Source organism: Microtus pennsylvanicus, chromosome 7, assembly GCF_037038515.1.
Source record: "Microtus pennsylvanicus isolate mMicPen1 chromosome 7, mMicPen1.hap1, whole genome shotgun sequence".
NCBI classification, from domain to species: Eukaryota; Metazoa; Chordata; class Mammalia; order Rodentia; family Cricetidae; genus Microtus; species Microtus pennsylvanicus.
Genome location: NC_134585.1, coordinates 7,239,320 through 7,262,100, shown reverse-complemented (window position 1 = coordinate 7,262,100; position 22,781 = coordinate 7,239,320). Strand labels below are relative to the sequence as shown.

At 44.5% G+C, this 22,781-nt stretch overlaps 1 protein-coding gene across 2 annotated transcripts in view; it reads right to left on the bottom strand.

The window, feature by feature from the left end:
• Positions 1–22,781, bottom strand: part of Dnah8 (dynein axonemal heavy chain 8) — a 224,162-nt gene that overhangs the window by 58,517 nt on the left and 142,864 nt on the right. For both annotated transcript variants that reach the window (XM_075978795.1, XM_075978796.1), the window contains 7 exons: positions 19,152–19,334; positions 13,990–14,095; positions 11,363–11,615; positions 10,333–10,523; positions 6,674–6,795; positions 3,810–3,928; positions 2,430–2,632 (listed from right to left, as the gene is read on the bottom strand). In XM_075978795.1, the coding sequence (XP_075834910.1) occupies positions 2,430–2,632; positions 3,810–3,928; positions 6,674–6,795; positions 10,333–10,523; positions 11,363–11,615; positions 13,990–14,095; positions 19,152–19,334 (1,177 nt within the window). The remainder of the gene's footprint in view (positions 1–2,429; positions 2,633–3,809; positions 3,929–6,673; positions 6,796–10,332; positions 10,524–11,362; positions 11,616–13,989; positions 14,096–19,151; positions 19,335–22,781) is intronic.

Genomic DNA, 22,781 nt, shown 5'->3' with positions numbered 1-22,781 from the left:
TCAAAAAAGTGTATATGCATATGCATGTGTATGTGCATGCATGTATGCATGTGTTTGTGTATCCATGCATGTGTTCATACATGCATGTATGCATGTGTTTATGTGTGCATATGTGATTGCATACGTGTGTGTGTGTGTCTAATTTGGGGGTATTTCATTTTGCCCTACTGATTTGTTTACTTGTTTTTAGCCAGTTGCACACTGGTTAAATTATTGCCATTTGATAAAGCTTTAAAAATTTAAGAGCGGTCATTTCCAATTATTGTTTTTTCTTTTCAAGCTTCTGTGGCTATTCTTGTCCATCTATGCTGATGATCTAATATCTTCCTGGGATCCAATTAGGGGAAAATGATGTTTGAATTTCAATTAGACTTATATTCGATTTACAGACTAATCTATAAAATATTGACACCTTTACAATATTGAATTCTAATGCTGGGAATCAGTTTTAATCCTATTTATTTGAATTAACATTCCATGTCACTGAGAAAGTTTTATATTTTTCTTTAAATGGGTATTTTTTAAATGACCCATTTCATCTTTATTGCTAAGTTAATGGAATTTTTACATTTTATTTTTACAAGAAAGCACAATTGATTTTTTTAAAAAAATATTTATGTTGTGAGTAGCCACCTTGCTGAACTGTTCTATTAAGTAGGATAATTTCAGTTGATTCATTTCTGGTTTGAGCTAGGCGATTACATTGTCTGAGAGTAATGGTGGCATTTTTGGTCCCTCCTTTTCGGTAGTTACATCTTTTATTTATGATTCTCACAATACATTAGCTGTATCTTCCACCAGGATGTTTAATCACCGTGGCAGTGGGCAGACATCTTTGTCTTGAGTCTGACTTTAATGGGTATGTCTCAGTTGTTCACCAGCAAGGCTGCTGCCAACGCCTCCAGCACACCAATCACTTCACAGGGTCTTCTGCTCTAGCTTTGCAAAGTCAAATATGGATGCGGAACTTTTTAAAAACTGTTTTTACTGTCTTTAGTGTTTGTGTGTGTGTGTGTCCCCATCTGTCTGACTGACTCTGTGTGTGTGTGTGTGTGTGTGTATGCATATGCATGTCATGGTCTAAGTTTGGCAATCAGAGGACAACTTGTTGGAGTCGGTCATCACCTTCCACCTTTATGTGAGTTCCAGGGATTGAACTCAGATCATCAGGCTTGGCAGCAGACACCTTTACCAGCTGAACCTTCTTGCTGACCATAAATTGCTTTCCTAATCTTTACAAAGTAAATTAATCAACCCTGCAAGTATGGCTATAGTGACTTTATGTAGCAATGCCAATGACACCCAGGCTCCCTGAGTATGTGGAGAGAATCAATGGTTCCATTCACAGGACAGTGTCCCCATCCTTGAGCCCCACTGACTCTATCACTGCTGCCTTGCTTAGGTGCTACAAGTTCTTACCCTGGGATAATATTCCTTCTGTCTCCTATTGGTAATGAAGAAATAATCTCACATCAAGAACATGGTGCTTCTTTATAAGGGGTCAGGGCTGGAGAGAAGGCTCAATGGCTAAGAGGCTCAGTAGCTAACTTGCTACTTTTATAGAGGAGCCAAGTTCAGTCCCCAGAACCTACATCAGGCCGATCACAAATGCCTGTAAGTCTCTTCTGGTACCCACATTCACCACACATACCGACAACAGACACACACAAACACATAATTAAAAATAAGATAACATCTTAAAGAACGCGGTGCTTTCTCCAGAATCTGTGCAGCTATGAACCTATGATCATCGTTTATTCCTGCAGAATGTGGTTACAGCTGTCGCACATCCTGTTGGGGTACGTTCACATCTGTCTGCTCCTGCTGTGCTCTGCTTAGCCCCAAACCTCTGAATGACTCATTACTAACTTGCTATTGAACGAAAGCATGAACAAATGAATCCCTGGCCATCAGACATTTCAATGATGGTTCTAATTTTTCAGATTATAACAAAATACACTTTGGTGTCATTTTATATAAACGTGGCAGCAGTGCGTGGTGGCTCCTTATCACTCTTGCGTCCTGCTGGCCACCAGCACAGCCATCTGCGGATGAAACAGTCTGAGAAAGATAGAGCTTTCTCAGGGTCTGCTCAAAGACACCTGTGTCTCAGGTACAAATGGAAAAAAGGAGGAAAAAGTTTAATTTTTAAATATAGCTTTGTTTCATAGACAATTTTCCTCTTCTCTTTCTTTCTTTTTAGACAGGATCTCACTATGTAATCCTGGCAGGCCTGAGACTCACTATGCAGACCAGGGTAGCCTTGAACTCACAGAGATCTGCCTGCCTCTACCTCCCAAATGCTGGATTAAAGGTGTGCACCACCGAGCCTGGCCACAGATTCTTCTCTAAGAATCACCCACGAGAGGTGATATTCAGAGCAAGCACGGGTGTGCTGTTAAACTTCATACACAAAGGGTCAGTCATACCCAACTTCAGTTTTTTGGCCAGGGCATCAATCTGGATGGTGGGGTCAGAGCCCATGGACAGGAAACAGATCAGAGGCGTATGTGTATCACTTTCTTCCCACGTCTTCTCCAGATTTAGGATAACTGGCTCTGTGTACTTCTCCTCCAGAGAGTCCGCGATGTATTTTCTTGCTTGAAAAACGGTGCGGTCTGGGCACCAAGATCTTGAAATGAATAAAAAATTAGAGGAAGTAAGTTCAACATGCTCCCCCTCTGTCTCTAATTCTGAAGGTGAAAAGGCCATGAGTTTAATTAACAAAGGGACACAGCAGGCGCATCCTCCCTTCTGCGGGGCTGTATGAGAGGGGTGGCTAGCTTTGCTATCCCTGGATGAGCACAGATTTAATCGTGTGAGGGGTTGGTGTCCGATACTGGCAGGGAGCTGGGTAGAGTCAGTAACAACAGAGTGTCCTCTGCCAGCCCCAGCCCGTAATGGGTGTGCCAAAGGGCCAGAAGTAAGCTATCAGTAAGCAACTGGTTTGAACAGTTTGTGCGTCACACACCCTAACAAGTTCAACACACACAGGACACATCAAATAAATAAATGCCAGACAGTTATCGTTTAGATTTGAGATCCGCTGTCTCTCAAGCAGATTCTCACTAATAACACTGCTCATGTGACATGGGTCCAATGTTAAAATGGTTGGTATAAGACAAATGGCTTATTTCAGTGAAAACAAGTAACCCTTTCATACTCTACTGAGCAGGGGGTCACCACTGCGGCCACCCTGGTCACTCTCATGGGTGACAACAGTCAGCAAACAGCATTCCCAATGGCAAGCTCAGGTATGCTACAGTAGGAAACAAAACTGCCCTAAATAATTCACCTCTTTTTGCTATTCATATTCTGTGGTGTGTGTGTGTGTCTGTGTGTGTGTGTGTGTGTGTGTGTGTGTGTGTGCTTGTGTACAAGCCAGAGCAAGAGAGTGGAGATCAGAGGATAACTTGCTGGAGCTGGTTCTGCTTCCACAGTGTGGGTCCAGGGACTCAGACCTCTGGCAGCAAGCACTTTTACCCAATGAACCATCCCACCAGCCCAAGTTCCATTTCTTTTTTTTTTTTTTACAGAGGTAAATTCAATAATGAATGATCCACCCACAATCAAATGGATAAAAGAGACATAAAAACATTATCTTTCCCACTTTCTCTGAAAGCCCTACTGCTAATACATTGTTGAAATAGACCTCTCTCTGGCTATCATTTACTGTCAAGGAACTGCAGGGCTGCGTCCCCACACAATGCACAGAACAGCAGGGAACGCAATGATGTTGACTGCCGGGATCAGACTTGTGATGAGGTCCAGTGAGTGATGCTTCCAGATCTCGATGGCCCTGTGCTCACCTGATGAGCAGAAGCTTGCGGCAGGTATCCAGGGAATCATTATATCCATCAGGGATGATCTCCTCCTCCGGGGTGTCTTTGTCGAACCAGTTTTTCCACCCCTTCTCATTCCGAGATATCTAAGAGTAACAAGCCAATAACTAAGTCGCAAGACTGCATGAGATTGGGATGAACCAGACCTTCCAAAGGTCCCCCAGAGAGCTACTCTTGCTGGTTCTTGGCTTACAAAGCAAAACAACCCCACTATTGTCTACAATGACCTGAATAACATAGAAACAGTGTTACTGTTGCTTTCAGTTTTACTAGTCACCTTCCTGGGTTTGTTCACTACAGTTAGAATAATGTATCCGTGGCACAAACAGTTATATCAAGGCTTCTCAATCATGACACTTCATTGACACTTGGGGATGGACATTTTTATGAAGTGCAGGGCTGTCCTCGGTGTGGTAGTGTAACTGGCGAGAGAAACACTTGTGTCCCTCTGTGGTTAACATACTCAAACCACAGGTCCCTAGAAGTTGGAATTCCACCCAGGAATCTCATGCTAAGAGAGGCCCTGGGAGCAGCCAGAGGACCGTGCCTCATGAAGAATGGTTTGCGACTTGTCTTAGGCCACCTTGCATCAGAGACTGGAGCTGGCACAATGGAGGATTCAATGACAGCAGAATGTCACCATGAGCCTGCCTGCTTACTCGGGCATGCCTCTTGACTCCCCACAGTTTAAAGCTGACCCCCGGGTCACACCTGCTGAGTCAGATTGAGAGCAGGGAGGCACCAGATCTCTGCAAGATCTCTCTGTCCCTCTTTCCAGTGTGGCTGCATTGAATCTCATTCTTCTGCTTTTCACTATTAATTGGTCTCTTTAATTGGCTTACTGGGACAGGCAGTTGAGCCTGTGAGGACAGGCTCTAACCCTAATCTCTCTGGTAACAGCAAGCGTGCTTTGCAGCATCTCCATTCTCTACCCACTAGATGCCAGTAGCATCCCTGCCTTCGAGTCTGAATGATCAGAAATGTCTCCAGACACTGCCACATACCCTGCTGGGGGTGGCACAAAATTACTTTCCACTGAGAACCATGGAGGTGGACCAATTCCCCGGAACACTGATCTCTATTTAAAAATAGCAAGAGAAGCCAAAAATCCAAACTTTCATTTTCCTAGCGAGACATTAAAGCTGAGAGCGGGAGAAGCCTCTCCGAGTGGGTCTCAAGGAGCTGCTCATCCAAACGCATGCTGGGGACCTGGGGGTGCAGGAGCATTAAAAGGTGTCCCTGCTGCCCGAGTGTCATTGAGTCTAATTAGAAGCCCTGTGCTGCTGAGTCTGTCTCATAATTCTCAGCAGCCGCCAGGCTGGGGTCCTCAAGATGGTTTGTCAGCACTTTTGAGAAATCTATAGTGAGCATTAAAAGCGGACACCAGAAGTTCACCTCTCAGATCCTATGTGCCAGACCTACAGACTGAACTTTTTCCTCCGTCTCCCTCCCTCCCTCCACCCCACCCGCCTCGTGTTATATACATACACGTACTTGTGGATCTGAGCCACTCCGCAGTGGCGAGCCCTTGTCAAATGACTTTCCCCATCATGCTCCATCTTAGTTTTGGAGGCAGGGACCCTCACCTGAGCCCAGAACTCCCCACTGCAGCTGGACTGGCTGGCCTGCAAGACCCAGAGATCCTGTTGTCTCTGCTTCCCAAGCACTGGGATGGCAGACATACGTCAACTCTCCAAGGGTTTTTGTTTGTTTGTTTTGGGGGTTTTGTTTTTAAAACGCAGGTCTCAAGGGTCTGGTGGCAGGTCCTCATGCTTGCACGGTTAGCACCATCTGTCCAGCTCCTTCTTATTTGGGACACAGAGAGGTGGGAACCCACTCAGAGCTGGGTATCCTATCAGCAGTTCACAGTAGAGGACACCGACAGAGAGAGGGTTGCTAACCAATTAACTCTGCAGTTCAATTGCTTCAGCCTTGTCCCTGGGGCAGTATGAGACAGGGGAGGGGTTCTGAAGTGCATCTAAACTGTCCCCTGGAGATTACAGTGGCTCAATTGCTCTTCCCTTGAGGGCTGGGGTAAGGGAACAGGCTGGAGGGGGTGGGCTGGGGTGGTTAAGCTGAGAAAGCACTTGCCATGCTTTCTATCAGGTCCCATGTAAAAAGCTGACTGTAGTGGCATGTGTTTGGAATCCCAATGCCAGGGAAGTAGAGACAGCAGAGCCCTGGGACTCTATCCCGGACAAACTGTACTACTTGGTAGGATGGATGGAGCCAAAAGAACGACACCCAAGGTTAACCTCTGGCTCCTGCATGCATAGTCGTGCACATACACAAAGCCTGTGAAAAGCTCCCTTTGAAGTTCGTCCATCCACACCCCACCTCCCCTACCCAGAAGGCCGCACTAGCTTTAATCCAGTGGTTCTCAACCTATGAGTCAAGACCCCTTTGGGGATCAATCCCTTTCATAGGATCGCCTAAGACCACTGGAAAACACAGATGTTTACATTATGATTCACAACAGTAGCAAAATCACAGCTATGAAGCAGCAACAAAAAGAATTTTATGGTTGAGGTCACCACAACGTGAGGGTCTGTATTAAAGTGTCACGGCATTAGGAAGGGTGAGAACCACTGATTTAATCTTCGTTTTGCTTTCAAGCCAGGGTCCCACTACGTCGGTCAGGATGGCCTGACCACCTGATCCCCCTGCCTCAGTCTCCTGAGGACTGGGACTGCAGGCGTGGGCCATCACACCCATCTAAATCCGTGTGTTCACTTGCTCTTCCCCTGCAGGTAGAAACTGTCACCGGGAGGCCCTGGTTAAACAACCGACTGTGTTTTCATCTGTGTTTTATGTGGCCCCTCTTCCTTTACCTGGTTCATAATTTCTGCAAACTGGGGGAGCTTACTGAGCTCCACGAGGTTCAGCCATGTCATGTCCAGGATCCAGCGAAAGGGTTTGGGGGGACACGCCTTCAGGTCCAGAGCTGCTCCGCCTGGGGAGACATGCAAGACACATCAATAACACCAGTTTGCTATTCATTCTTAGGAATATATTTTCCCAATAACAAGACACCAATGGACTCTTGAATTGTTGTGGTGGCTTTTATTTTTCCTTACCAATCTGGGATTTGTAAAATTTTTATCAATGGATAGAATGATCTGTCTTTGTGTGACTTTTATAGTTGCCTGTCAGCCACCACCGCTCCTCCACAAGTTCTATACTCTGTAATATTTCCCACCATGTTAACTAGATGGTTAGATAAACAGACAGAGGAGGAAACAAAAGGGAGAGGAAGCCATTATGGGGATAGTAAGAAACCTGGCACTAGAGAAATTCCCAGGAATCCACAGGGATGACCCAGCTAAGACCCTAAGCAATTATGGAGAGGCTGCCTGAACTGGCCTTGCCCTGTAGTCAGATTGATGACTGTCTTAAATGTCACCCTAGGACCCACATCCAGCAACTGATGAAAGCTGATGCAGAGATCCACAGGAGAGCACTGGACTGAGCTCCCAAAGTCCAGTCGAAGAGTGGGAGGAGAATATGAGCAAAGAGGTCAAGACCATCATGGAGACACCCACTGAAACAGCTCACCTGAGCTAATGGGATCCTACCAACTCTACCCTTACAGGGAAGAAACCAGCAAAGGACCAAACTAGACCCTCTGAATGTGGGTGACAGTTGTATGGCTGGGGCAGTCTGTAGGGACCACTGGCAGTGGAACTACTGCTTGTACTGGCTTTTTGGAACCCATTCTCTTTGGGGGGAATACCTTGCTCAGCCTAGATAGAGTGGGGAGGGCCTTGGTCTTGACCCAAAGCAATATGCTAGACTTTGTTGAATCCCCATGGGAAGCCTTACCCTCTCTGAGAAATGGATGGGGGTGGGAGGAAGGTAGAGAGAATGGAAAGAGGGGAGGGAGTGGGAACTGGAATGCAAAATGAGAAAAGATAGTTTTTTAAAATAAATTATTTTTTTAAAAAAGAGCAGAAAGTGCTTTTAACCGCTGAGCCATCTCTAACCTCACAACTCTGACCAAATGCTTCCCTTTCACAAAAACATACAGGGCAATAAAAATATATGAGGGGTTCAGATCTTTGCTCCCCCATTTAGTATCTTCCTGAGAAGCTGTATAAATTGAGTGTTGCATTTTAAGAAAAGAAAAGAAAGAAAGAAGAAAAGAAAGGAAGGAAAAAGAAAAGAAAGAGGAAGGAAGGACGGACTTCCATAGACTCCCTTTCTCTACTACAAAGGACTTCAGGGATCGGTGGCTCTGAGAGCTGTGACACCCTCAAATATCACTCAAGCTTCCTCATTTCTTGCCCCCTAAAACTGAGTGTAAGCAGAAGCTTTGCTCTCCCATCATTACTGCTAACAGAAAAGTAGATACTGAGAGAAACAGCCACCTTCATCAACTGATGCTTCTCTACCACAGGGACAGAGCCCGCCCCTGCATTTCTTCTTGATCTTCTCCAAGGAGTCAGAAGACAGCTAGACTACCTCAGTGCTTTCAAGACATGTATTCCTGAACCCAAGGGGAGAAATTACAGGGAGATTCCTCCCCAAAACACCCTGGCTGTTTACCCTACACCTGCATCCTTCCCTCTCTCTCTCCCCTCACCCCGTTCTCTCATCTGTCCGATGAGAGTAACAGAATGATGGGATAGCAGACTCTACCACGAGGTTGCTGTGAGGTTAGGAAAAGCTACGCCATCATTAGTGATTATTTTGACATTTAATTTGTATCCTCCTCGGGTTTTTTAAGACTCGAGTCTTATGAGCAGCTTATGAAAACCCCCATACAACAAAACAAAGATAATATTTTTCTAGAATAAACCAGCAAGGAAACAGGGCTATCTGTTGATCTATAGGGCAGGTTTGCCCCTGGTCTCCATTTCATTTTCCAAAGTGCCCTGACATCCTGAGCTGGGAAAGAAAGTCAAAGGCACCTTACAAATACTGCAGAAAACAAGAAATAATTGATACCTAAGAACTGTCACTCCTGGGAAATCAAACATTGTTGTGGCCATAAATATCAGAAGTTCTCCCTTGAGTACTGAGCTCACAATGATAAGAAAAAAAAAAAGTCCATGGGCTGGAGAGATGGCTCAGCCATTAAAGGCTAGACTCACAACCAAAAAAAAAAAAAAAGTCCATGATATAAGAGTTTATTTGTTAAGTCTATGAAAAAGCATTAAAAAAAATAAGCCATACTGTCCTTTAAAAAATAATTCCATCAAAATGTAAGCCAGTTCGAAACTAAAACAGACTATACAATAAAGCAGCTTTGTCCAGGAAATACCCTCCTTTTCTGCCGAGCTGATTGTAGTTCTGTCAATCAACCGATCGTGCAATTCCAAATTAATCTTCCTAAAGCACTGCTTTGTTCCTGCCTCATCCCTGCCCATAAAACACTCAAAGGCTCCCTCCTGCCGGCTGAATTGAACCCAAAGTCCCCAGGCTGGCGGTGCAGGCCCTGTGCAATCTCATTCTCCAATTTGATGAGAAGGGCTCCCACATATGCTCCCACCACAGCCCAGGTGAGCGCCCATCTTTATCCTGCAGCAAAGACCCCTCCCCTGCGTGTCTCTTTGCGTCTCAGCCTCCTCTCACTCACAAACCCTCTTTCAAAGAGGTCTGTTTCTTTTGGCAAATATCTCTGGTCTGGCTGCTATCATTAATGAGGCTTTGTCTGGATGGGAGGGTATCTCCAGCCCGCACGTGTCTCAGGCACAGGCTGTGTCCCTGGACCCGCTTAGTTTTGACAAGGCCTATATGACTAGTAGGATGCTAGGCTGTGGCGCACATCCTGACCCCCCCCCCCCCAGCAGAACACGCCCTTGCTCCGCAGCATCTTGTCTGCGCTGTGTGCCAGCCTGCCCTTGTTTCCACACTACCACACTCCTTACCCAACCTCGGGACCATTCATGAAGCTACCCGACTCTACCAAGGAGCCATGCTGCCTCTGCGGTGGGTGTGGCAGCAGCTCCTATCTGAACTTTGGTGGTTTGATGTTGTTAAAATTATTTGGTGGTGTGTGTCAAATCCCAAGCCAGCCTCAGCTATGCAGTGAGGTCCTGTATAGAAAAGAGAAAGAAAAAAGGAAAGGGAGGGAAGGAGGAAGGGGAGCAGAGAGGCAGCAGAATAAAGTTCATCACCAGTTTTTCCTTGCTTTGACAACAGGCTCCCAAAGCATGGGCAACGATGATGAAACAAAATATAGTAATTAAACTAAAAACACAGGGTCAGGGCAAGCCCAAATTTTTAGTAAACAGAACTATAGTAGTGGAAATTGAAAGAGGCCAAAGGAGCGTGAGAGGGAGATTAAGAGAATAATGCTGCTTTCATTAGGGTACCACACTGTTCCCTCCTGCATCCCTGAAACAGCATCATTAGGGTACCACACTGTTTCCTCCTGCATCCCTGGAACAGCATCCAAGTATATCCAAGAGCCCACTGGAGCCAGCGTCTGCCCGTGCTGCCCCTGCTCTCACTCCCAGCCAGCCCAGCCACGCTCCCCGCATCTCACCTTTAATCAGAGCCTGGAACTCTTTGTGCTTGACCGTCCCTCTCTGAAGATCAATCTTTAAGGTCATGAGCAGCACAAAGAGGAATTTGTGGTTCTCGTACAGGCCTCTCACAGAGTATGTAAAAACCTCATATGTCAGGTACTCAATGATATTTGTAATTCTTTTTTGAGGTAGTGGAGACTTTTCAGATCTGCAGTACATTTTTTAAATCAAGGAGATAAAAAAAATACCAATTTCTTTAAGACTGGAAATAACAAAACGTGGGTGTATGTTTGTGTGTGGGGGTGTGAGGGGAGGGCGTATATCTATGTGACCAGAGTTTGACATCTGGTGTCTGGTATCTTCCTCAATCTATCACCACATTATTATTATTATTATTATTATCATTATTATCATTATTATTATTATTAGTTTTTCAAGACAGGGTTTCTCTGTAGACCGGGCTGGTCTTGAACTCACAGAGATCCACCTGCCTCTGCCTCGCGAGTGCTGGGATTAAAGGCGTGTGCCACCACCGCCTGGCTTTTTTTTTTTTGACAACCTTATTTTTTATAAGTACTATTTTTTATTTTTAAGTGTGTGTGTGTATGTGTGCATGTGTGTGCACTTGCCCATGGAGTCCAGAAGAGGGCGTCATATCACCTAGAGCCAGAATTATAGGAGTTGGTTGTGGGTGCTGGGAACCAAACTCCAGTCCTTTGTAAGAGCCATCTCTCTAGTACCCACCTTATTTTTGGAGACAGGGTCTCTCACTGGACTTGGAGCTCACTGATTGGCTACACTGGCTGGCCAGGGAGCTCCAGTGATCCATCCACTTCTACTCCCAAGCATGGATTTACAGATGTCTGTTGTCATGCCCAGGCCATTTATGTGGGTGCTGAGAACCTAAATCAAGTCTTCATGCTTCCGTGGCAGAGACTTCACAGACGGAGCCATCCCTCCCCCCCACACACACACACCCCAGCTACCACCACAAAACTTTAACTTGCGATCTTGAAAATGACTGAGAGGAAGGTAGGGAGGACTTGCCTGGCCATGGACTGGTCGAACAACTTGAGAAACTGAGCCAGTGAGGTCTGGTACATGATGTTGACCATGCTCATCTCTGTGATGAGGAAATAAAGGATGCTGCCCCGGGTGGCCGCAGGCCGGAACTCCTCCTGAGCTGTGTTGATCTTGATCTCAGTTTCGGCGGCCACGTGGAGTTTCTCGCTTACTTCCGCTGCCGTCAGCTTGGTGATGCGCAGGACACCGATGAGAGACTCGTCGTCCACCAAGGAACCTGAGAATCAAAGCAGCAGGTGCAGAAAGGAATTACAGAAGAACAGGAAGCTTGTTTCAGATACTGGGTTTCTAACCCAGAGGCCACAAGAAGGAGAAGTCAACGCCAAAATGTCCCTGAGCCACCCAGAGCCTAAATCTTTCTAAACATTCCTACTGAGGGCTCTTCATCCTCCACTCCACCTGAAAAGCAAAAGCAAAAGACAATACAATATCTGTTTTGATTTTACATGTTTGTGCATGTGCAGGCATATGTGAGTGCGTGTGTGCATGCGTGCATGCGTGCGGATGTGTGTGCTCTTGTTCATTTGCTTGCAGGTACATGACAACCTCAGGTATGGTCCCTCAAAGTCTGACACCCCCTCCCCTCGTATTTGAGACTTACCAAGTAGGCTAGGCTGTCTGGTCAGCATTACTCAGAAATCTGCTTGACTCGACCTCCCCATACTGAGGTTACAGGCCTGCACCACCACATCTGGCTTTTTATTATTTATTTATTTATTATTTATTAAAGATTTCTACCTCCTCCCCGCCACCGCCTCCCATTTCCCTCCCCCTTCCCCAATCAAGTCCCCCTCCCTCGTCAGCCCAAAGAGCAATCAGGGTTCCCTGCCCTGTGGGAAGTCCAAGGACCACCCACCTCCACATCCAGGCCTAGTAAAGTGAGCATCCAAACTGCCTAGGCTCCCACAAAGCCAGTACGTGCAGTAGGATCAAAAACCCAGTGCCATTGTTCTTGAGTTCTCAGTAGTCCTCATTGTCCACTATGTTCAGCAAGTCCGGTTTTACACCATTCTTTTTCAGACCCAGGCCAGCTGGCCTTGGTGGGTTCCCAATAGAACATCCCCATTGTCACATCTGGCTTTTTAAAATGGATTCTAGTGAACCTAACTCGGTCCATCCTCTTGCTTGGCCAGGCAAGCACATTTTTGGCTGAGCCATCTCCCCTGCCCAACAGGTTCAAATGTTTGAAGACAAGGACCCTGTCTCCAGGGGTATCAGCGTCACCTGTGGGATATACTATCACCCCATTATCGCCTTGGCAATTCTCGCCACGGTGTCTCCAGGCCATAAGTTCTTTATCTCGGGGTACGAGCTGATGCAAGCACTGTACCCAGGCTGAGGAGTTGGCGGACGAGTGGGACATTCTCTCCCCACTTCTTGAATGAAAGAGCACTTGATAGGGACAACCTAGGCCACTCTACGCCTCTAACAAGAATTAACTGGGCTATTGTGGAAGTGCCTCACCAAGAAAACCAAGACCTGCTTTTCACCGAGCTCACTGTGTGTACGCATGTATGGAGGTGTGTATGTATAACACATGTTTGGGCCACGCTATCCCACACCAGAATCATAGCTCCTTTTTTAAGATTTTATTTTGAGACCAGCTCTCGTTACTATAGCCCAAGCTGGTCTCACATCCCCAATCCCTGTGCCCCAGCTTCCCAAGCAGCTGGGGTTACAGGTGTGTGCCACCACACCTGGCCTTGAGGGCATCCTAAGGCCTTCATCATTCTTGTATACTTAGGTTTAGTTTTCTTCTGACCCAGGGATTAAAGTGACAATGGAATGGACTTCTAAGTCAACTACTAACACATGGTGGAATTTAACGGGGCTGCTGGGTTTGCCTGAAGAATACTGTTGGGCTTGTTGATTCTCTTTTCTTTGCATAAAATTTTGGGGTTGTTTTTTGTTTGTTTGTTTCCTTGTTGGGAGTGAAGGTCTTGCTGTATAGCTCTGACTGGCCTGGTGCTTACTATGTAGCCCTGGCAGCCCACAGCAATCCTCTTGCCTCAGGTACTCCTCCCAAGGGCTGGGGTTACAGGTCTGCACAGAAAACCTTTTTTCTTCAGTGTATGACAGAGAGGGCACCGCCGCAAACTGGGGTGTGGTATAATGATTCTGGCTACCCCGAGGAGCCAGGCCCTCCGTTAGACACGTTTTCCTGATTACAAGTGCTGTGTGCTGTACGTGACCCATCATAGAAGCTTCATTTGGATGCTAAATCAAAGAGCTGATTGATTGATAAAAATAAAATAAAAATAAAAAAGACGGAACACACGCGCGTCCTCTGGGCAAGCAAATGAGGCCATCATGAGCTCCTAGGTTCTGTTTAGGGGTCCTTGTTTGGCTCAGGAGAGGGTGATTATATCAACAAGGTGGTACTAGTCTCAGCTGCTGACTCCACTTGCTAATTCAGACATCAGATTCCCCGTGGTGTTTCTTTACCGCCTACACGGAAGCCACCCCGCCTGCTTGTGCATTGGGAAGTGAGCTATTTCCTCCCGTCTGTGGTCACCGTGGCACTGAAGGGGGCCCGCAAGTAAATGAGCTCCTTCCTCGGGAGCCTTGACGGCCTCTTAAGGACGTGGTACCTTTCGTGGCGCTCAGCTTAAACAGCAGGTTGTCCTCAAGCTCCTTCATCTTCCGCTTGTTAAAAGTCACGTCCTCGAGAAGCTTCACCCTCTCCGACTCCAGCTCCTGTGGTCAAGACACAGAAATGGAACCTGGGCATCCTCGTCACTGGTGCTTACAGAAAACCAGGCTCACTGGCGTTTTACCAGCAACACCAAAGGGTTCAACAAAATTGTGCTTTGAATGATGGGAGAAAGGATTATTATTAATCAGACCAATTTATATTTTTGTTTCTCTGGATAATTAAGAAAATGATGCCCACTGGTGCTAACATTCCATAGTTCTGGGGCTGAGAGACAGCCCAGTCAATAACACACCTTATGTACAACTATGAAAACCTGAGTTCAGATCCCCAGAGACTCTTTACTCCTAAACACTCGGCTATGTTTAACAGTGACAGGCATTCTTGTAGAGTCTAAATCAAAGTGCCCTTAATAATAGTCATCTTTTTACTTATTTTTTTCACAGACGTGAAGGGGCATGCATGTGTGCATATATGTGTTTTTACACGTGTTGGGGCTCCTACATGTATGTGGGTGTGCATGCAAGGGTGATGTTCAGAATCATCCTGATTTGCTCTTCTCCCTTAAACATGGAAGCAAAGTTTCTCATTAAACCCAGAGAGCACATATATGGCTCTGTGTGTGTGTTGTTGCTGTTGTTGTTGTTATTTTGTTCTTGAGACGGGATCTCCTGTAGCCTAGGATGGCCTTAAACTCACCAAGGAGCTGAGGGTGACCTTGAACTTTTTACTCTCCTGTTCCCACCTCCCTAGTGCTGGATTCCAGGCTTGTGTTTGCACACGCACTGATTGTGCATTGGAACTGAGGGTTTTGTGCATGCCAAGCAAGTCCTCTGCCTACTAAGCCACATCCTAGCCCTCTGTGACACTCAGGCAGCAGTGTTTCCTCATCTATATGCAGAGTCACATTTTGCATTTAGGATTATATTTCAAGGTAAATCAAAGCGCCAACTTGAGAACATTCCTTGCAAAGCCGCTTCAGAAACCCCACTAACTTTACAAGTCTTCTGAAAGCAAATGGATGATCAAAAGCTACAGCCCGGCACTGAGTCAAACGCCTTTCATGACTTCAATCAGTCTGCCTACACATTATTTTCATCCAGAATTTGGCATCTAACAGGCAGGAGCTGTAAATTCTTGAGAGCACCCACTTTGAGGCTTGGCAGAGTGGAGGACTTTCGTTCCCATCGCTTATTGTCTACCTGGGAGAAGGTGGAACCCCTGCAGAGCATCCCAGTGCCACCCACAGCAGTCGCTGCAGAGATGGACCTAATCGCTGTCCTCGAACCCTGACTAGTGTCCCTGCCATTCCACTGGCAGGCTGTGGGGTGCGCTAGGATGGTGACGAGTGTGGCCATGCTTGCAGGAGACTAGCTAAGGAACTGCTCCCACTGAAATAACCATCCCTGGGGATGGAGAGGTGGCTGAGATGGTGAAGTGCTTACTACACAGGCATGCGGACTTAGGAGGAGGTCCTGACTACCAGCACCTGTGTAAAAAGCTGAACCTGGTGAAGCATGCCTGGAACTGCAGTGCTGGAGAACTGGAGACAGGGCAATCCCAAGGGCTTGCTGGCCAGTCATCTGGCCTAACTGGTGAGTTCCAGATTCAGTGACAGAATCTGTCTCAAAAAATAAGGTGGAGAATAATCAAGAAAGATACCTGACATTGGCCTCTGACCTTCATTTGCACATATGTGTTCATATATGTGAACATACACATATTCACAAGTACATATATGTGCACATATACGAACACACGCCTTCACACATACATGTATATGTGTATGTGTATGAGCACCCATCTTCACATGTACATGCATGTGCATATATGAATACATACCTTCACATATACATATGTATACATATATGAACACACTTTCACATGCACATGTGTGTATATATATATGAGCATGAACCTTCACAGGCACATGTGTGCACATATATGAACACACACTTTCACATGCACATGTGTATATATGCGCATGAACCTTCACAGGCATATGTGTGCACATATATGAACACACACCTTCACATGCACATACGTGTGCACGTTTATGAACAGACCTTCACATACGCATATGTGTGCACATATATGAACACAAACACACACACACCTTCACATGCACATGTGTGTGTACATATATGAATGAAATATATATGAAATGAAATGAAATATATATGAAATGAAAACAATGAAATCACAGTCAATTCCTTTTTAATACAATAGGGAAAGGCAGGTATCATGGGGACCTGAGGGGCTTCCAGGAGGCCTTGGGAAACGTTGTCACAGATGGGGACAGACCCTCATCCTCTGTGACTCCAGGGCTGTCAGGAGGAGACACTCTGCTTATAAAGCTTGTCTTCAGTGCTCTCCAGCAAGGCTGGCCCAAGCATGCCACTGGTGTTTTAAAGAGGCATCAGCGTTAAGAAGAGGGATGTGGGCACTGGAGAGAACTTCAGGTAATACAGCCTAGTGGGGGAGCTACACCAATAAGAAACCATTCAGACTAGACCAGCAGCACCTGTCAACCACTGGAGACTGGTGTGGACCCGAGAGGTGATGGAGGTAGCCATCTGGAAGGCTAGGGTTTTGATGGTCTGCCCCTAGTGGGGAACCACTTCTAGTAAACAAGTAAGAGGTTGTTGCTATTTTGCTCCTGAAGGAGAGATGGTGTCACATCTCTTTACCTTCTGAAGCATCTCTCCTCATCCCACGGCCCTCCACCCATACACCTTCCCTTCCCTCTCTTTACCCATCACTCTCTTCCTCCCCCAGGCCTCTTTGCTCTTATTAGCACTCACCTTGCCTTTTCCTTGAATACTAAAATGAATTATATCAAAGTAAGTGTAAACTATCTTGTGCTTTATGCAAATATAGTTAATATATGCAAATATATTTTATGCATAAAATTGAGTTTTCTGAACATCTTAAAAGATATTATCTCTTAAAATATTACAGGCCTAAGGTGCTCCTTGCTCCACCAATACCCTTAGTTATACCTAATTGATTCCCCACTCCAATGCAAATTTCATTTGAAATATTGTTCCTTATATCATTACATTATTGCACTGCAATATCAGAAATCCCAGCAGTGGGTAATGGCCATCCAGGGGAATTTTCTTTTCTCTGGGATCATTGTTTTTATTAAATTTTTCAGGTGTCTCAAGACAATACACAGCACTATGGATTGAAATGTGCAGAATCAATACACACAAAGATATAAGAACAGAAGCAGGAAGTGTGTGTGTGTGTGTGTGTGTGTGTGTGTTTATTGTCTGGGGATGGAGGATAACTGAGTCATATAATTTTCTAACAGAAATTACCACTGAGAAAGAAATATCTCCTTATGCTAACAAGAGGAAATATGACTGGCTTATATTTTCCATATATTTGCTATAACAACATCCTAATCTATTTTATTATTTACATTTGTTTGTTTGTTTGTTTATGGGGGCATGCAACAACCTAAGAGTTGATTCCCTCCTTCCACCATGTGGGTACCAGGGATGGAACTCGGGTCTTCAGTCTTGGTAGCAAGCACCTTTAAGTAAGCGGAGACTGTTTGTTCATTTCCTGGCCACCCAGACACGAATAATCACACAGAAACTATATTAGTTACAATACTGTTTGGCCAATAGCTTAGGCATATTTTTAGCTAACTCTTACATATTAAATTAACCCATAATTCTTGTCTGTGTTAGCCATGTGACTTGGTACCTTTTATTAGTGAGGCATTCTCATTTTGCTTCCTCTGCATCCGGGTGATGACTGCAGACTGAGCCTTTCCTCTTCCCAGAATTCTCCCATTCTGGTCACCTCGTCTATTCTTCCTGCCTGGCTACTGGCCAGTAAGTGTTTTATTAAACCAATACAAGTGACAAATCTTTATAGGGTACATATATTGGCCATCCAGGGGAATTTTCTTTTCTCTGGGATCATTGCTTTTATTAAATTTTTCAGGTGTCTCAAGACAATACACAGCACTATGGATTGAAATGTGCAGAATCAATACACACAAAGATATAAGAACAGGAGCAGGAAGTGTGTGTGTGTGTGTGTGTGTGTGTGTGTGTGTGTGTGTGTGTGTTGTCTGGGGATTGAGGATAACTGAGTCATATATTTTTTCGTTTCAAAACAAGAACTCTGAATCTAATGTTCTTTGTTTAGCTTTTATCCTGACCATTATCCATAACAACTTGTAACTAATACTCTAAACAAAGAGTATCAGCCATCAAACCATTCAAAGACAAGACAATAACATATAGTATCCAGATTCTCTGTGTATTTTCCATCTTTAGATGGCTTTATTTTAAAATCTATTTAACTTTTATTTTTAATTTTTGGGTTTTTTTTTGAGACAGGGTTTCTCTGTTTATCTTTGGCTCTCCTGGAACTCACTCTGTAGACCATGCTGTCCTTGAACACATAGAGATCCTCCAACCTCTGCCTCCCAAGTGCTGAGATTAAAGGTGTATGCCACCACACCTAACTACTCTTTTTCTTTATTTCTTTTTTAAAGAACTTTATCCTTTTTCTTTTCTCTCTCAAGCCTACATATATTTTTAAACACATTGTAAACCGTTTAGAGGATTTTTTTTTCATCTGAATCTATCTTTACTGTATCTCTCTCTTTTTCTGACCACAAGAGTCTTTAATTTGCTAAGGAATTAATGTGGTTAGGATTAAAGCCATGGCTTTGAGGGCTGGTGGCCAGTAGCCAGGCAGGAAGTATAGGTGGGGCAGCAAGAATAGGAGAATTCTGGGAAGAGGAAAGGCTCAGTCTGCAGTCATCACCCGGATGCAGAGGAAGCAAAATGAGAATGCCTCCCTGATAAAAGGCACCAAGTCACATGGCTAACACAGACAAGAATTATGGGTTAATTTAAGATGTAAGAGTTAGCTAAAAATATGCCTAAGCTATTGGCCAAACAGTATTGTAACTAATATAGTTTCTGTGTGATTATTCGTGTCTGGGTGACCACGAAATGAACCAACAGTCTCTGTTTATACCTTTATCTCCTGAGCCATCTCACGGACCCTCCTGATCAATTTTAAACACATATTGTGAGTTAGAGCTTTTATGTTGGGAGTACTTACCTGTTTCTCTGTTAGAATGACCCTCCTGAGTAACTGGTTCTCGAGTCCCTTCATGGTGACAGTGAAGTCAATGACCGACGTCTTGGCGTTGATCTCGGGGGTAAAGGCAGGATTTGGCAACTTTGTGGTGATGTAAAGCTTAAACGTGTCCATGATGTCACATTCCTTGTCACCGACTTTCACCTACACAAGTTCAAATGTGAAATTAAAGCAGCTTCAAGTTGCCTAAACAAGACCTACGCAATGATACCAGTGGATAGACCCATATGGATGGTAGAAACCCCATACAGCCCCTCCTCTAGAAGAAAGGCTACAGGCAATCAATGGCTTCTGAGAGGGGGAGAGGCGAGGTCCCAACAGGTCATGCAATCCCAAGTGGTCAGCCCTAAGAATATATACAAACGAGCAACATTAAATTGTCTCAGTAGGGTGTGTGTGTGTGTGTGTGTGTGTGTGTGTGTGTGTGACAAGAATAACTGTAGAAGAGGTCATGGATTTGGGAGTATGTAGGAAGATACAGAAGGTGCTGGAACAATGGGAGGGAGGGGCGGAAAATGATGTAAATACGTATGAAATTCTAAAACAAAATTTTAATCTAAATTTTTAAAAGGATACAAATGTTGTATAACCCGAAAGAAAGAAAACAATTTAAAAGATGCAGGGGCATGGGGCAGGGGCAGGGGCAGGGGCACTGAGAGTTTGAGACAGGAATGGGTTCCCCAGGGGGTCAAGGCTGTTGACGTGTGGATCAATTGGGAAGTTGAATTGGGAAATTTTAATCACAGATCTTAAATAACAAAGCCTGTCCAACTTAGAGTAATTCAGATTTGTCCTTCTGCCTGGAGATGTTCTTAGCTGCCGTCCACAGCAAATCGAATGAGAAGCTGATCTCAAACCAACAAGGAATAAAAGAAAACCTGGACACGTCCAAGACCTGACTTTAAATTCCAGCATTTATCAACCCGCATCAATTTTATTATTTTCCCCTAGTCAGTGAAATTATATCGGAGTGCAGAACTGTTTTTAGGAACTATCACTTCTTTTTTGCATTCCACAGCCGTATCTCTAACATATTTGACAACAGAGTCGATATAATTTTCAAAATAAATATTAGAAACATAATATCAGCCTTAAACACTACTATTCGTAGTATATTAAAAAACAAAACTTTTACTTTTTTGTGTAACAGCCCTAGTTGTCCTAGAACTAGCCCTTGTAGACCAGGCTGGCCTTGAACTCACAGAGATCCACTTATCTCTGTGCCACTACTGCTCAACTTATTTTGTGTGTGTGTGTGTGTGTGTGTGTGTGTGTGTGTGTGTGTGTGTGCGTGTGTGACATTTTTTACTTTTTAAAAACCAGGTAGAAACCCTAACATTTTTAAATGACTTAAATTTCTAATGAGTCCTGATTGGACATGGGATGGGAACCTTGCTACAACCTCTGACACATCCTCAAACAGAGGACGAGAATCCAAGGTCCTGTAAGCAACCTCAGTGATGGCGGCTCTGTAACCTTTCTTACAAAACAAGCCAGGCTCAGAAGGACAAACACTATACATGACTTTACCCTTACACATGGAATCTAAAAGGGTGGAGCTCCTAGAAGCTGAGAATCCAACACAGGATATTTGGTGCAGGGAAGGGGAAGGTAAGGGGTGGCCTGGGTGTTGGGGGAAGGCTGGCCAAAGAGCACAAACTTCCATTCCTAGTCTGACATATTCCAGACATCTATTGCACAGATGGGCATGCATTCGACTGTATATTACACAACATACACAAATAACAAGACACCACATGGTACCCTTTGAAGATGGATGTGTATATATATATAAAATCTCTAATTGTCAACTAAATGGGTTTTTTAAATTTTGTGTGTGTGTGTGTGTGTGTGTGTGTGCATGAGTGTTTTGCCTGCATGTATATATCTGTACCACATGCGTGCCTGGTCGCCACAGAGGTCAGAAGAGGGCTTTAGATCACCTGGAACTGGAATTACAGGCAGCCGTGAGCTGCCCTGTGGATGCTGGGAATTGAACCCATCCTGGAAGTGCAGCACGGGCTCTGAAGAGCTGAGCCTCCTTCCAGCTCCCATCAACCGAACACTTCTAAGAATGATTCCAAATTGTGGGTGAACCCACAACAGCCAAAGCAATCGCCAAGATTGTATTCCTGGCTCCCTTTTCTTGCAAAGAAAATTTGCACTTTGTAACCTCACGGGAAGACAAGAGGAATTCTTGAGGATGTTGATGCAGTTTTATTCATTAAGTTAAATTCACTCTTCCAGGCTTCAGTAGATCACCAATGCTCCATATGCATTTGTTGAAAGTGTGGCACTGGGGAGATGGTTCAGGAGTTAATAGCTTGTCACGAAAGCATGGTGACTGAAGTCTGGATTCCCAGATCACATGAAAACTGCTGGGGGAACCTGGCAACCCACCTGTAATTGTGATTCTAGTCTCTAAAAGCAAAGACAGGAGACCCCAGAGCAAGCTAGCTAGGGAGGCTAGTCATGTCGGTGAACTCTGAGACCTGCCTCGGTGGCTAAGGCAGAAGGCTGCTGGAGAATGACTCATTCTACACACAAACACATATGCATATACGCACACACATGTAAATGGGAGGGAGGGATTCACGCTGTAAAGAGAACCAGGTAAATCTGTGTTTAAGAAGAAAACCTGAGTTCCTCACATCTTCCCTAGTAGTCAGGGAATTTAACAAACTGGAAGTGAAATGATCTAATCTAAATGCTGTCATTTATCAAGAAATAAAACCAATGTACCTTCAAAGTAGAGAATGAGATCAATTAAAAAAAGAGACACTTATATTGAAAACAATTTGTGTTGGCATCAGCAGTCGGGAACAGAATTCCGTGGCTTCTAGCAAAGTCATTGAGTTTAGACTGAAAGTTAGTAAAGACAGAAACGAACAAATCAATGTCTACTGGCTTTATTAAAATGCTATTTTCTTCAGTGAGGAGATCCAGGTTTTCTTGGATTTGCATATGTATTTGACTTGCAAAACCACTTTTCTAATATACAGCTAATATAATATATATGTCATTTCCGTGTAACGCTATTATATTGTTATTAAGATAAGAAACCTGTTTCCTTAATGTGTTATTTCATTTCTACCAAATGAATACTCTTGCAAGGATACTGCCCTTCTGGGGCTTTTTTTAAATATGTTATAAAAACAATGAAAACAATCAGAATTGCATGGCGCCCACCAATAAGCACATTTCATTTGTATGTATCCATTAAAGGGTAAAATTTCAAGAACTCTTTCAGTAATTTTGTTAAGTACACGACATTACACCCTATAAATATGTGTGATTATTTTTAAATTAAGAATTAAATCAACTCAAAGCAGAGTAAAGTTGGAGCTGGAGAGATGGCTCAATGGTTAAGAACAATATTGCTCTTACAGAAGACCCAAGTTCAGTTCACAGCATCCACACACTAGCCGCTCATCGTCACCTTTACTGTCTATTCCAGGGGATCTGGCGCCCTCTTCTGGCCTCTGAGGGCACCTGTACTCACATGCACACACCCTACACACAAACAGACACATAATTAAAATAAAGTATGTTTTAAAGAGAAAAGCAATAGCTACCACTTTGGAAGGGAAA